Consider the following 16,021-nt stretch of genomic DNA (forward strand, 5'->3'; position numbering starts at 1 on the left):
AAAAAGTATTGTGAGATCTTGTTTATATTTTCCAATTAGTCATATGAATGTGTTTTATTTATAAAAGCCTGTCTTTTCCTATCTAATACTTTTATCAAGGATAACCTTAAAAGGAGTATATTATTCTCTCAAAAACTTGTGTCAAGAGGTAAGCAGATCCATGAACTGATGGGTTTTAATGTTTTTCTAAATTTCCTTTTTATCCAGTCATTTATAAGACTCATGATATTTTTTGCAGACATTTGGTATCTTCTGTTCTTTGAGATATCTTAAAAATTAATCCTTCAGCATGCCTAAAATTGTCTCCAGTTCAATCTTTCTATGTTTATACTTGGTCTAGTTCAACCTCTTTGTTTTCCGTAGGGCTATTTTACTTCTTCATTTAGCATGTTGGAGAATATGATATTAGAAACTAAATGTGGTGGCTCTTCATATTATATAAATTTTCATTTATCATTTGCATCTTCAGTCTTTTTACCATCTTTCTGTCAGTGAACACTTATCAAGCACCTATTCTGGCTCAGGCACTGTGCTAACTGCTGGAAGTGAGATGTCTGATTTCATACTTAAATAATCTGGGAAGTTCTGGCATAATTGAGTCTCTTGCAAGGGCTTCTATAAAATTGTTTTTCCCCTTCACCACTTCTATTTTATGAAGTGATATTGTTCATTATCCCCCCCCATACTCCATAAGATTTTACAAATATATTTTTATTGCAAATCAATTTTACCTTTTCTTACCATATAATTCTGTCAGGATCAAATGTTTACTGACTGTATTTAGCCTTTTTGGTCTTCTCATTGTTATGATTGATTTACATCAATTAATACTTAGGAAATGATGATCATTTATGTTAATATCTAGTTGTTTCTTCGTTTCCCATTGTATGCCAAATATTATTATTTTCCTCAAATTTCACAATTGTTTTTTTTTACTAGAACAAGTCTAACAGAATAGTTCAAAGGGCGACACAGACAAGTAGGACAATTTTGAAATTAATATGTTGAATTTATTATATGTATTTTTAAAAATGTATAAGAGAGTCAGTTTCATATAAAATCTTATTTTTCTAGTTTTTATATGCATAAATGTTCATGTTTGATGATTTTGTCAAGTTCAAAGAAATTAGTCATTGGTCTAATTATTTTACTCGAGCTAGTTTGGAAAGATCTCCAACACATGTTAAAATTTAGTCACCTTAATTTTTCTTACGTTATTTAGTATAATCAATGTTCAGTACCTTCTGACTCTAATCTAGAAAGTAGTCTCAATATGTAGATTCTAGAAGTTGTAAATATTTAAATTAGTTTTTTTCCTAGATGAAGTTCCTTAAAGTTGAACTCTATTCTCCCTAATAAAAGAACTTGTTCCTGTACATCATGTTAGCAAATGGGAAAGTCTGTAATACATTTTAGGTATTCCTTAATTGTATTAGTTTTGTGTAGTAAATTTGTCAACACAGACTTATAAAGCCGATACAAAATGTATTCAGTACCTAAAGAAATAATATCAACCTCAACTAATCCAGTAGATAATTATCTCAAAAAACATAACAACATCCAAGTAAGAGTTTCCTAAATTAAACACTAGTTTTCTAAGAATCCTGAAACCTGTTTTAATTTTTAGATTGTAGAATATAAGTATGCAAATTTATCCAAATAATTAAGAATGGTGTGATGGATCTTTCAACAGAAAAAAAAAATGCTGGAGGGGAAAAAAAGGAATGGCTTCATTCCAGAAGATTATTCTTGCTTTTTATTGTAACCAGCATAGAGCTACTCATTAGTCTGTAAGGGAAAAATAAATCCAGTAGAGAAAGTGAACCAAATTTGCTATTTATGCATTTCTTACCTGATTTTATATCCTTAAGTATTTGTTTTTATTGTTTAAATCAAAATATACATGTTGCCTGGAATATGAAGACTACACATAGATGGATGACTTTTATCCATAACAGAAAGAATAAGAATGATTTTTAAGTCACAGACTTTATACATTACATTCAATTAAGTTTTCAAACATTTATTACTAAGTGCCAGTCACTATGTCTGACTCTGGGAAAGCAAAGTCAAAAATGAAATTATCTGCCTTCTGTCCAGTCCAGATATTTTATCCATTTAGGAGTTCCCCAGTAAGGAAACAAACTCTGCCACTGCAGATCAGTAATTTTTATGCATTTTATAATCTTAAAGAATAGCCTAGGTGAGGCATTAAGTAATTAATTGACTTGCTTAGTCAAAGGTGGGACTTGAACCCAGATACTCATCACTCTAAGATTGTCTCTCTAACCAAAGTAATATGTTTAAAAAAAAAGGAATGGAAAGTAATTTCTGATGGGAATGGATACTAACAACTAAGGACTTACAAAAATGCTTATTATAGGAGTTGATACTGAAGTTGAATCTTAAAGGGAACTTTAATATTCCAAAGGCAGATGTGAAGAGAGAGAACATTCAAGTCATGGAGTGTACCAGAGTCACAAGATGGGAATGTCCTTTACCATTAGCAAGTTGACCAGTTTGGTTGGACTGTAGGAATAAGCAAAATGAGTTCAGCTCTGAAATATGAATCCAGAGTGAAGGGCTTTAAATGCCAAGCAATGACATTTAAATGCCATTATCTGGAGACAATAGGAAGTCTAAGGCATCTTCAACTTTCAAAGGACCTGTACTTTAGGAATCTCTATTTTGTAGATATGTGAAAGAAACCCTAAAAATATAAACTGTGGTCATCATAAGAATTAAAATAGTTTTCAATTTGTATTAATAGATGTTCTCTATGTCATTTTAACTTAGGGACCTTGCTGCAAGAAATTGCCTGGTAGGGGAAAATAATATTCTGAAAATCAGCGACTTTGGAATGTCTCGTCAAGAAGATGGTGGCATATATTCATCTTCTGGCTTAAAACAAATTCCTATCAAATGGACTGCTCCAGAGGCCCTCAATTATGGTAAGCATATATTCTTTCTTTTAATGTACAATATGAGCTACATAAAGCATGAAGTTACTCACAAGATCATAGAATTTGAAGTTTAGTCCAATTTAGAATTACTTCAGCATGTTTGTTCACAATGATATGTAAACCTTCATGCCTTGATATTTTAATATGTACATGTAAATTTAATATATGGAAATTGTTTATTAGATTTCTTCACCAAAACAAGTTTGTGCTTCACTGACAATGATTCATTTATGGTGCCTTTGGAAAAAGAAATGTGATCATACATGCTATTTTAAAAGCGTAAAAAATATTTTTCCCTTTTCCAAAAATATAGGAATATTCATGCTAATGCAAATAATTGAAATATCTGCATGGCAACTATAATGAACTTATTCTGGTGCTAGGCTCCTAGAATAGAATAGTTTATACTTAACTATATTCGTCTCAAGAATTACTTAGTAACATCTAAAATTAAGTCCTGAAAATTACTCTTCATGAATTCTTTAGCCCTTCATCATAAAAATTTTATGTATTTTCCTAACATCTCTTTTTTGGGGGGGGTGGTTAGAGGGTGGTTGCATGAGAGAGAGCGACAGTATTGAGGGGAGATTTGTACCTGTGATTTTCCATTGAGGAAATTCCCCTTGTCATTGCACATTAGCAATGTTATTCTGCAATTTACAGCTTTACTGAATTACCTGGGGTACCCATAGGATATATGTCATTCAATATTTTTTACTATATTGAGGTGTATTTTTTGTATAATTCTTATAGGAAAAGAAGACAAATTACTTTTTTTAAATATGGGGGGGTTTATTTGAAATTTTACAAATCGTTTCAGAAGGAAATACAAACCACATTTTATGTGGTTTGGGAGTAATATGCTGTCACAAGATCAGGAGTAAAAGGAAGAAAAGACCAGATTGTGCTTTAAAGAGAAATCCAAAATTGCATTTTCGGTAAGGGAAAGCAATTAAGCAGCAGCTTGCAAACCTAGGGTTGGTGAATGAGTATAGCATGTCTTGAATAATTTATGAATTCTGATCAACCTATGTCTCCAGGAGGACTGATGATGAAGCCAGGTACCTGTAGTACCATTTTACACATGAGACACATATTTTCAGATATAGTCAATGTGTGGATTTGTTTTGCTTAATTTGGTAATAGCAGTGTATCACTTTGAAAAAGGGGTCCACCTTCCTTGTCACCACAAATATGAACTACCACCAAATGGCACATAAGCTCAAGAGCCTCAGCAGTGGCAACACTCCCAACTTCTGCTTCCGGCTCATTCCTTCCATCCCTGCCCCATCACCACTACCATACCCAGAAGCCAACTCAGTGGAGATGGGGCCTGGCCACTACTTCTATGAATACTATAGCCACAGCAATTGAAGACCAAAAAAAGAAAGTAATCACCACCAAAATCTTGTCAAATGGTTCAACTTCAGAAACTGGTGTGACTTACCAGTGGAAATAACATTAAAGAAGAGTCATTACTATCTGTTTTGCCACTGAACCCTAATGAATGATGGGATCTTTCTATCTGACTTACAACTGAAACCTTCAGAATTTGAGCTTCTTAAGAGCATACTTTGTATTCTATTTGTACTCCAGTGCTTAGCACAATAATTATTATTTGTACATTATCACATAATATTATATATAATACTAAACATTATTTTTCCCATTTGTTTATCCATTCATTGAGGGGTTTTTTTTCACTTTCAGGGATAATAGTGATGTCAAAAAAAGTAGAAGTATAGCACATATACTCTGAGACTGCTATCCCAAATTCCCATTCATATTAGGAAGCTATTTTTGTCTCACTTTTTCCTCCCTTAAGGTTTCTAGGAATAACCCTGAGAAGTTAGAAGTTAGCTCACAAGTCTCTACTCCCCACATTGATTATCATTTAATATCAATTACCAGTCAAACTTTATTAGCATTAGTGCATTAGTTAAGTGTATTTAATAAAATAATTGTCCCAAAAGTCTAGGAGTCTAGTAGAAAGTGGACTCAGACTTAGAGTTCATATGGCCAAGGCAGAACCATACAGCTCTTTTCTATCTCTGAGGAGTCTTTGTGAAGTTTCCTAAAGGCATGGTAGAACTTTCTACTGGGTTCCTTCTTTCTCCTGAAGCTGCATTTCCTCAGTGTATCTAGGTTTTTTACTTGCCATTTTATATAAATGTTGCCATAAACTGCTGCTGCTCCAGAGACAATGAATGCACAAAAACTGTATTGGGACTCTGATGCATACCCATGGCCATTAGGAATATTGTAACCAAATTTCACAATACTCAGATAAAGGAGAAAATACTGTAAGCCACCAAAAATTAAAAAAGAAGCAATTTAAATACCAGGGAACCCCAGTTAGGATTACATAAAACTTATTAGCTTCAACATTAGAGAATCAGAGGACCTGGAATATGATATTCCAGAGGACTTGATTTCCACCAAGAATCAACTATCCTTCAAAAACAATTCAGCATATTCTTTCAGGGGAAAAGCTGAACTCTCAACAAAATAGAGGACTTTCAAACTCACCTGATTAAAAAGATCAGAACTGAACAGGAAATTTGCTCTTCAAATACAAGACTCAAGAAATATATAAAAAGATGAATGAAAGAAAAAATAACTAGTCAATAAAACTAAATGGGAAGATAATACTTGTAACTCTTGAGAATTTTATTTCTCTTAGGACATTTGAAAGAAAACTAATTAGGGGCAGCTAGGTGGCATAGTGGATGAAGCACCGACTCTGGAGTCTGGAGGACCTGGGTTCAAATGTGACCTCAGACACTTACTACTTACTTAGCAATGTGACCTTGAGCAAGTGAATTAACCCCACTGCCTTGCAAAATAAATAAAAAATATAAATAAAAATAAAAAATGAATCTAAATTGACAGAGGGTGTGAGTATAAATTGATCGTGATGTGAAGATGTTTATGGTTCGTGAGAATTGTACTAATATTAGAACAGTTGAAAGGAGTATAGGAAGAAGGCAGAGGCATTAGAGGATAATGTTGGTGAAGCTGTGAACTGTGTCAACCATTCTGAAGAACAAAATGTTCTCCAGAACAATCTCCAAGGGTCAGTAAAACAGTGTATAACCTGTGATCCAGCAATACCACTACCAGCTCTGTATCTCAGATCATTTAAAAGGGGAACAGTCCTAGATGTACAAAAAATATTTATAGCAGTTCTTTTTGTTAGTGACAAAGAATTTGAAATTGCGGGAATGCCCGTCTGTTGGGGATAGACTGAACAAGTTATGGTATATGAATGTAATGGAGTACAAGTGTTCTTAAGAAATCATGAGCAGCTGAATTTTAGAAAAGCCTGGAAAGACTTGTATGAACTGATGTTGAGTGAGGTTAATAACATTATACACATGAGCAGCAACATTATGAAATGATCAAGATTGGTGGATGAGACTCCTCAGCAGTTCAGTGATCAAGCACAATCCTGAGAGATCTGTTATGGAAAATGCCTTCCATATCAAGTGGAGAAACCATGGATTCTGAATGCAGAGCAAAGAATACTACGTTCACTTTTTAAAACTACTTTTATATTTTTTCTCATGATCTTTTTTTCCCATATTTCTAATTCTTCTTTCCCAATATGTCTAATGTGGAAATACGTTAAACACAGTTGTATGTGTATCAAATTGCTTGCTGTCATGAAGAGGAGGGAGGAAGGGAGGGTGGTAGAAAAATATGGAACTCAAAGGCTTGCAAAAGGATGAATGTTGAAAACTATCATTGCAAATAATTGGAAAAAAATTAAAAAGAAATTAATTAGGGTAGATTGATTGATTTGTTTATTCAATAAACCCCATCTTACTAGGAAAAGTAGGCCGTAAAAGCATTTAAAAACAAATAAAAACATTTTAAGGGTCGCAAACAAGGTGGTCAACTTTAAAACTCATGTATTTAATATAAAGTCTTTTTTTCTTCATATATATAGCCCTGTACACTTTCTGACTGATTCTTTTATCTTTATTAGAGAATTATGGTTGGACAACTGAAGTCTAAATGTTAGCCTAATAAGAATTCAGCTCTCTAGATACTAATCCTTACTTCTGTTTAGTAAATTATTGAATTTCTGTCCCACAAATGAAATTATTTTGAAGTAGCTATTAGAATTACTGAAATCTAACTTTGTATTTTTTCAAGTTCATTCAAAGTTTAACTCAGTCAGATTTTTATGTTCTTTCTTTCCATTGCAAAGTGGGTTTACTGGCACAAGCATAAAGCACACCAACAAAAAAACTTTTCACAACAGTTACAGCCAGCATTAGAAGTCTTTACTGTGAATTTACAAATTTCAAAAGTCAGATGGATAAGAAAGAGCTGAAAATGGAGAAGGCGTTTCTCATACAAATCCTCATTAATGCACTGTTGGTGAAGTTGTGAACTATGTCAACCATTCTGGAGAGCAATTTGCAACAATCCCCAAAGGGCAATAAAACTGTGCATAACCTTTGATCCAGCAATACCCTGGTTTTGAAGCCACTCACAGAGGTCTCATTTACTTACAAGGACGCTCCCTGAGTTTTGCATGAACTGATTCTGAGTGAGATGAACAGAACCAGAAAAACATTGTACACCCTAACAGCAACATGGTAGTGATGCTCAACCTTGATGGACTTGCTCATTCCATCAGTGCAACAATCAGGGACAATTTGGGTTTGTCTTCGATGGAGAATACCATCTGTATCCAGAGAAAGAACTGTGGAGTGGAACAAAGACCAAGGACAATTACTTTTAATTTAGGGGAAAAAAACTGATATCTTATTGTCTGATCTTCCTAAGTCTTTTACTTTAATGTTTCTTCCTTAAGGATATGATTTCTCTTACATCACATTCGATTTGGATCAGTGTATACCGTGGAAACAATGTAAAGACTGGCAAATTGCCTTCTGTGGGGGGAGGGAAGCAAGATTAGGGGGAAAATTGTAAAACTCAAAATAAATAAAATCTTGAAAAAGAAAAAAAAATCAAGGATACTCCCTGAGAACCTATTTTAATAATTCAGAGACCAAACTGATGGAATTAATTAGAATTTCATCCTATAGTTATTTTTCTAAAGATAATACTATTGAATTTTGGTAGGTAAAGGCTCCCTACTTATTTTCAGTTTTATGGCACAAGAATTTTGTGTTTTTATTGACTTCATTCCTCATTTTTTTAGACATTTTTCTGTAACTTTTTTCCCCCTCCCTGTAAGTTTGCCATCTTGGAACTGACATCTATACAGATATATGTAGCAAATAGGAAAATTGAGATAAGCTAACTAGAACATATGGAAAGTAAAGATCTGGGGAAGGCCCTACCTGAAGTAAATTTAATAACACAATTCTAAATTAAGTATCATTACATTATCTTTTTTTGTTTGTTTTTTTCACAAGGCAAATGGGGTTAAGTGTCTTGCCCAAGGCCACACAGCTAGGTAATTATTAAGTGTCTGAGGCCAGATTTGAATTCAGGTACTCCTGACTCCAGGGCCAGTGCTCTATCTACTGCACCACCTAGTCATCCCATGAAATTATCTTTCTAACTGGCATGTAGTAGTTTAGTAAACAGTGATTGAATGAATGAATAAACATGAAAGTTGATATATTTTCAAAGGACAAATAGAATAGCATAGTTTGAAGCCATGAAATTGAGCAAAATTTCAAGAATATATCAGTATTTTATGAGGAAATTTTAATCAAATAGCAGTCTTTCATTTTAATTAGACTTGTGTAGCCAAAAATACTTTGAAAATGTAGCCCATTAAAATATATGGTTCAAAAGTTATATGATTATCATCTTTATATTCCCCCTATTGCCTCAAACATAATAAAAATTTAATAATTGACTTCATGATAAACTTTAAAAATATAACCATAGATGTATTCATGATTTTATGCATTTTTCATATGTATTCTTGGTTTTTTACATAACTGCATCCCTTTTGATCTCTGTGTAAGATATCTAACTTTATGTGTAGGTGGGCAGGTTGAGGGATGAGAACTGAAGACATAATTAAATGAATAACTTGTACTTTCTTAAGCGGCTAATTACTTTTAACTTATATTCACTGAATGATTTTAATGAAAAGTATTAAATGACTGAAGAGAGCTGATATACAGACAAGAAAACTAATCTTACTACCAACAGTATCATGATTGTCTGTAATTACTATCTACTAAGAAGGGAGGCTAATTTAACACAGCTGGAAATGATATTTAATAAGTGTACAGAAATCTTACCAACGTCAGAACCCTTAACACCATTCATACATACTCCCTGCATCATTTTACTGCCTTCAAAGAAGAAGAAAAAGAGTGGTTCACTTCAAATAAGCAAAAATGGGGAAGGATTGAATTTATAAATATTAGCATGACAGTAAATGGACTAGAAAAGTATGTGAGAGAAGGAAATCATTTAAGAAATATTTTAAAAGATTCCACTAGCTAAATAGTGGAGCCAAACTAACACTCTTTTTGGCCCTTAATTTGAAATTAAAATTAAAAAAACTTGAGTAACTTGTGAAAATCCTTGAGATTCTTAGTACTTTGGGAGATTGAAATAGGATTTTCTTAAATTGTTGCTTATAAGAATTTCTCTTTTGAATTCTACATCTGTCTCCAAATTCATTTACTCATAATATTTAGTGAGGCAGTTACAACAGGATATTTTTACAAAACAAAGTACCTTTTATTTTTTTTCCTTCTCTATATCTTTTTTTTCAAAGATTTTATTTATTTTGAGTTTTACAATTTTTTCCCTAATCTTGCTTCCCTCCCCCTACCCCCCCCACAGAAGGCAATTTGCCAGTCTTTACATTGTTTCCATGGTTTACATTGATCCAAATTGAATGTGATGAGAGATAAATCATATCCTTAGGGAAGAAACATGAAATATAAGTGATAGTAAAATTACATAATAAGATAACATTTTGTGTTTTTTTTTTCCAAATTGAAGAAAATAGTCTTTGGTCTTTATCCAGACTCCACAATTCTTTCTCTGGATGCAGATGGTATTCTCCATTGCAGATAGCTCCAAATTGTCCCTGATTGTTACACTGATGGAAAGAGCAAGTCCATCAAGGTTGATCATCACCCCATGTTGCTGTTAGAGTGCACAATGTTTTTCTGTTTCGGCTCATCTCGCTCAGCATCAGTTCAGGCAAATCCTTCCAGGCTTCCCTGAATTCTCATCCCTCCTGGTTTCTAATAGAACAATAGTGTTCGATGACATACATATACCACAGTTTGCTAAGCCATTCCCCAGTTGAAGGACATTTACTTGATTTCCAATTCTTTGCCACAACAAACAGGGCTGCTATAAATATTTTTGTACAAGTGATGTTTTTACCCTTTTTTCATCATCTCTTCAGGGTATAGACCCAGTAGTGGTATTGCTGGGTCAAAGGGTATGCACATTTTTGTTGCCCTTTGGGCATATTTCCAAATTTCTCTCCAGAAAGGTTGGATGAGTTCACAGCTCCACCAACAATGTAGTAGTGTCCCATATTTCCCACATCCCTTCCAGCATTGATCATTGTCCTTTCTGGTCATATTGGCCAGTCTGAGAGATATGAAGTAGGTACCTTGTATTTTAAAGAATTTGTTTTTATCAGCTTCCTTTGTTAATGTCTTCTCTATTTATATTAGAAAAAAATCCATTTTTGGCAAATGAAAGAATCAATAACAGAAATTTATATATATATATATATATATGTATATATCTATATACATATATATATCAAAGAAAACAAAAAGCAAAGAAAGTTTAATATAAAGAAAATATAAAATATAAAAATTAGTTGTTCATATCTTTAGTTGGAAAAGAAAAGAAAATCTAATCCAAAAACAAATTATCTGAAATCTATATTATGAATGTCCTCACAAGCATTGATTTATCTAAATTTATATATTTTCTATAGGAAATAATCATTATGTTCAAACATCACTTGAAGAGCGAGTTTACATGCTTGATAAATATTTTTCTTGAAGGGAAAAAGAGACATACATACATATATATATGTATGTATGTATGTATGTATGTATGTATATACTGGTTATTTAAAGATTGTGAAATAAATCTTTGGAATTGAAGCAGGAATATTGATATTTTTATCCTCTTGATAAAATGTAATGGTAAAAATTTCTATATTAAAAAGTTCCCGGGGTGGCTAGGTGGTGCAGTGGATACAGCACTGGCTCTGGAGTACCTGAGTTCAAATCCAGACTCAGACACTTAATAATTACCTAGCTGTGTGGCCTTGGGCAAGCCACTTAACCCCATTGCCTTGCAAAAACTAAAAAAAAAAAAATCCCTCCCTCTTTAGACCACCTGCCTCCCTCTCTCTCTCTCTCTCTCTCTCTCTCTCTCTCTCTCTCTCTCTCTCTTTTTTGTCCTACCAGGAAGATACAGTTCTGAAAGTGACGTCTGGAGCTTTGGTATTCTTTTGTGGGAGACCTTCAGTTTAGGAGTCTGTCCATATCCTGGAATGACCAACCAACATGCCCGGGAGCAAGTGGAACAAGGTTAGTATGCAATTTGTATTGAAATCTTCACAGCCAAATCACAAAGTAAATGTTAGAGAAAAATGTCCCAGTTTGTTGAAGGAAGGAATTAAGATGAGGCTTTAAAGTTGAGACTGGGTAAGATGATTAGATCAGCGATTCCCAACTTTTTTTTTTTAAGAGAATTACAATTACTTTCTGTTTGGAGGATCTTTGAAGAATTTTGTAGCACTCCTTGAGAAACTTGGGAAATCAAAATCCCAGGATTGATAGTCACTAGGTGACAATCATGGTACATATATTCCTGTGTGGTTTGTACCTTTAGAGAAACCTTAAATATGGTCACTGAGCAAACAAAATGTACTCTTCTTTAAAATTAAAAAAAATATTACAAAATACCAGACCATTAAATAAGTCAAAAAAAATCAAAGAAAAATTGTAAAGCTCCTGGTAGATAGCTTCTTTAACTTTTTACTTATTTTTTATTTGCTTCCCTGTGTCTATATGCCTTCCCCTCACTATAATGTAATTGAGAACAAGGACTGTTTTCATTTGTTTGTTTATCTATGATGCCTAAGTGTAAATAGCAGGTGTGTTATTTAAGAAATGTCTTTTGAATTGACATTATTAATGTATTTTCTGTAAGAGTGACCTCTAAAACAAATACTAGATTTACCTTTTACCATTGGCACAGGAAATAAATTTTACTTCATTTGATATTAATATTCTTGAATATTAAAATACTTGTAAAGCTTGTATTAATAAAGTTCAACCCATAATACCTGTTGAGAAGTGGGAAAGAGGTTGGCAAAGTGAGACAATGCCATCCAGGATGGTATATATTAGGAGTTCTATATACCCTAAGAACACTATGTTAAGCTGTAAATCCCGAAATATGCCATGAACATATCCATCTTGGTCCTGGTAGTACCACTACAATCAATGTGATATAACTGCTTCTATGAATCTAAGAAATGAGTCATGTGTTGCAAACTGACCCTGCTTGGAACTGTTATGATTATCAGTTTGACACTACAGACAGGAGAGTAAGTAGTCCTGAATCTTGTTCTTGGACCACAAGAAGGCAAAATACCTTGGAATAAATCAGAAATTACCAATACCCTACCTTCTAGAAAAGTCTTTGATATAGATGATATTGACCACTGAAGAGGTAAAACAAGAGTACACATAAAATAGACTGAAGGCATGAATGCTTTTATCATGTGAAACTACTATATCATTTTTAAAAATTGGAAGCAGATCTTATCTTTTATAGGCAAGGACTTAATGTTTTTTTGAACCATACTGTCTTTAGATCAAAGTTACACAATATGTTACCAATCAATACAGAGAAATCATAAGAAACAACTTCATTCTTAAATGCAGATGAGGTAAACTAAGGAGTGTAAGTTAAGGATTTACTTTAAACTTAAAGAGAGAAAATATGAAGAATCTACACTGAAAACCTACACTTAAGTCAAACAGCAGAAATGTTACTTTAATAATAAAACAGGTATAAAGAAAAATTCCAAAGTCTTGAAAGAGGGGATAAAATCTGGTCCTAGAACAAGGTCCTAAAGCTAGGGACCTTGTAAACAGAATCAAGCATCGAATATGTTGAAGAAATACTCTAGGTTAGAAGAAGCCAAGATTGTCAAACCAGAAGAAAATAACACCTCTGAAAGTGTAAATAAATCCTCAAGGGGGATAAATGACTTAGCCACATGGACATTTTTGGCCTAGCCCTCCTCTTTAAATTGGACGTTCATAAGGTGAGACCTTAGAAATAGAGAGTACTCCAAATTGAGAACTATTCTAGGGGTCAAAGGAGCTTCCAGTATAAAATTATTTCTGTGGCATGGTGCAGAGCAAATAAGGCTCAGGTATGATTTTTATTGTTTGTTGGGGTTTTGAGAAGAAAAAAGTAATATTCTGGGTAGGGAAGAACTTACTATTTCTCATTATCAAGGTGTTTCCAAAAGATCACATTCAAAAATAAGAGTGGGAGAAGTATTCATCTCATGAACTTCAATTTTATTTGCATGTACAAGTGCATGTCTGAGTGTGCATGCACACGCATACACACACACAGACACACACACACACACACACACACACACACACACACACACACACACACCCATACTACAAATACCTTAAATGCAACAAGAAAATAAGTGGAGGAAAAAGAGGAGAGACAGCTGTAAGAGGCAGGGGACATTTGGGGAGAAATCCAAAAAAGGCACTAATCAAATAATATTGAAGAAATCCAAAAAGAAATAACATCTTGATCCTAATACAAGCTTGCATGAAAAGGCAACCAGAAACCTGCAGATTTGGGTACTGGGCCTCATCAGGGAAGCTAGAATATACACTAGTCAAACAGACTGGAAACCCCCAGAATTCTTCCTGGGAGGGGATCAAAAGACTACAGCTCTTTAACCCTGAAGATCCTGAATACAAACACTTTGGAGGATTGGTAGGGAGGCAGAGGAGGGACATGATTTGCAAGCCAGTACCAAGAGCTAGGAAATAGGAATCTGGACCACAGAGGACCATCCCATTCAGGAGTTCAGGAAAGGGAAGAGCCTGACACAAATTACCAATCTAGGAATTGAGGCTAGAAATGTCATTAAATAAAAGAGGATACTAAATACAATGGATCAAGAGGTAAAATCAGAAGAAAGGGAAAAGTGAAACCAAAACTTCCCTCAGGCAAAAAAAAATGAATTTGCTACATTGGGCAATTAGAAATGAGATAATAGATAAAATCATTTTGAAAACTCTAAAGGAAACAATTGTGAAAAATGAAAACCTCTGTGTAGACAGAAAATTCTTGCAAAGTAGCGAATATCCTGAAAATGAGAATTGAGCCAAAAAAATCTTATGGCTCCTAGACACAAGAATTAGTAAAACAAATGTAAGGTAACAAGAGCAACTGAATTGGAAAATAAGTCAAGGAGAAATAATTTATATATTCATGTTCTAAAACCTCAACCCAGTCTTTAGTATAGCAAGGCAATTCTTTTAGTCCTCCTTAATTTTTTATCTTACTCCCCTCAAAAGATTTTTCAAACCTTTTCTCTCCTCAAGGCTATTCTACCTCTCTTTCTCTCTGATTCTCTCCCTGTGTCTGTCTGTCTCTCTGTCTCTCTCTCTCTCTCTCTCTCTCTTCTGTGTGTCTCTGTCTCTCATCTTGCCTCCTACTTTTACTCAGAATGGCAAAACACTGTACACTAAGGAAATATCCTTAAATTGTGGAATGGCTAAATAAATTATGACACATGAATATTATGGAATATTATTGTGCTGTAAAAAACTATTAAAGTTCAGTTTCATAGAATCCTGGGAAGCATCAGATGACTTATAGAGTGTTGAGCAGAACCAGGAAAACTATTTATACAATAACATCCTTATAAACAAAAAATAACTTTGAAAGACATGTGAAACAAGGAATCCCATTATCACCATTATTCAATATAGTATTAGAAATGCTAGCTGTAGCAATAAGGGAAGAAAAATAAATTGAAGAAAATCCGAATTGGAATTGAGGAAGCAAAGCTTTCACTCTTTGCAGATGATATGATGCTATACTTTAAAAACCTGAAAAAAATCAATGCAAAACTCCTTGAAACAATTAACAAATTTGATAAACAAGCAGGATATAAAATAAACGCACATAAATCATCAGCATTTCTATATAGGAACAACAAAGCCCAAGAGTAAGAAGTAGAAAGAGAAATTCTGTTTAAAGTAACCACAGACAACATTAAATACTTGGGAATCTACCTCCCAAGACAAACCCAGAAACTTTATGAATGGAATTATAAAGTACTTCTCACTCAAATAAAGTCAGATCCAAATAATTGGAAAAAATGTCAATTGCTCATGGTTAGGTCAAGCTAAAATAATAAAAATGACAATTCTACACAACTTAAGTTTCTTATTCAGTGCCATACCAAACTACCAAATAACTACTTTACCAAGCTAGAAAAAAAATAGTAACAAAATTCACCTGGAGCAACAAAAGGTCAAAAATAGCAAGGGAATTGATGAAAAAGATCTAAAGGAAGGTGGCCTAGCTCTACTAGATCCAAAACTATACTATAAAGCACCATTTGACAAACCCAAAGACATTAGCTTCTAGAATAAGAACTCACTATTTGACAAAATTTGTTGTGAAAACTGGAAAATAGTATGGCAAAAACTAGGCATAGACCCACATCTCACACTCTATACCAAAAATAAGGTCAAATTGAGTACAGGATTTAGACATAAAGGGTGACACAACAGATAAATTAATAGACCAAGCAATATTCTATCAGACCTATGAAAAGGGGATAAATTTATGACCAAACAAGAATTAGAGTACATTATAAACTATAAAATGAATGATTTTGACTATATTAAATTAAAAAGGGGTTGCACTAATAAAATCAGTGCTGAGGCAGAAATCTGAGAAACAATCTTCACAACTAGGAAGGGTCTCATTTCTAAAATATATAGAGAATGACAACAAATTTCAAAGGTTATAAGTCATTCCCCAGTTGATAA

General features: G+C 33.5%; 1 protein-coding gene across 5 annotated transcripts in view; it reads left to right on the top strand.

The window, feature by feature from the left end:
* FER (FER tyrosine kinase) overlaps positions 1-16,021 on the top strand; it is a 325,332-nt gene that overhangs the window by 290,429 nt on the left and 18,882 nt on the right. For all 5 annotated transcript variants that reach the window (XM_074201068.1, XM_074201064.1, XM_074201066.1 and 2 more), the window contains 2 exons: positions 2,797-2,951; positions 11,366-11,488. In XM_074201068.1, coding sequence (XP_074057169.1) covers positions 2,797-2,951; positions 11,366-11,488 — 278 coding nt within the window. The remainder of the gene's footprint in view (positions 1-2,796; positions 2,952-11,365; positions 11,489-16,021) is intronic.

This window comes from Macrotis lagotis, chromosome X, assembly GCF_037893015.1.
Source record: "Macrotis lagotis isolate mMagLag1 chromosome X, bilby.v1.9.chrom.fasta, whole genome shotgun sequence".
Taxonomy (NCBI): Eukaryota; Metazoa; Chordata; class Mammalia; order Peramelemorphia; family Peramelidae; genus Macrotis; species Macrotis lagotis.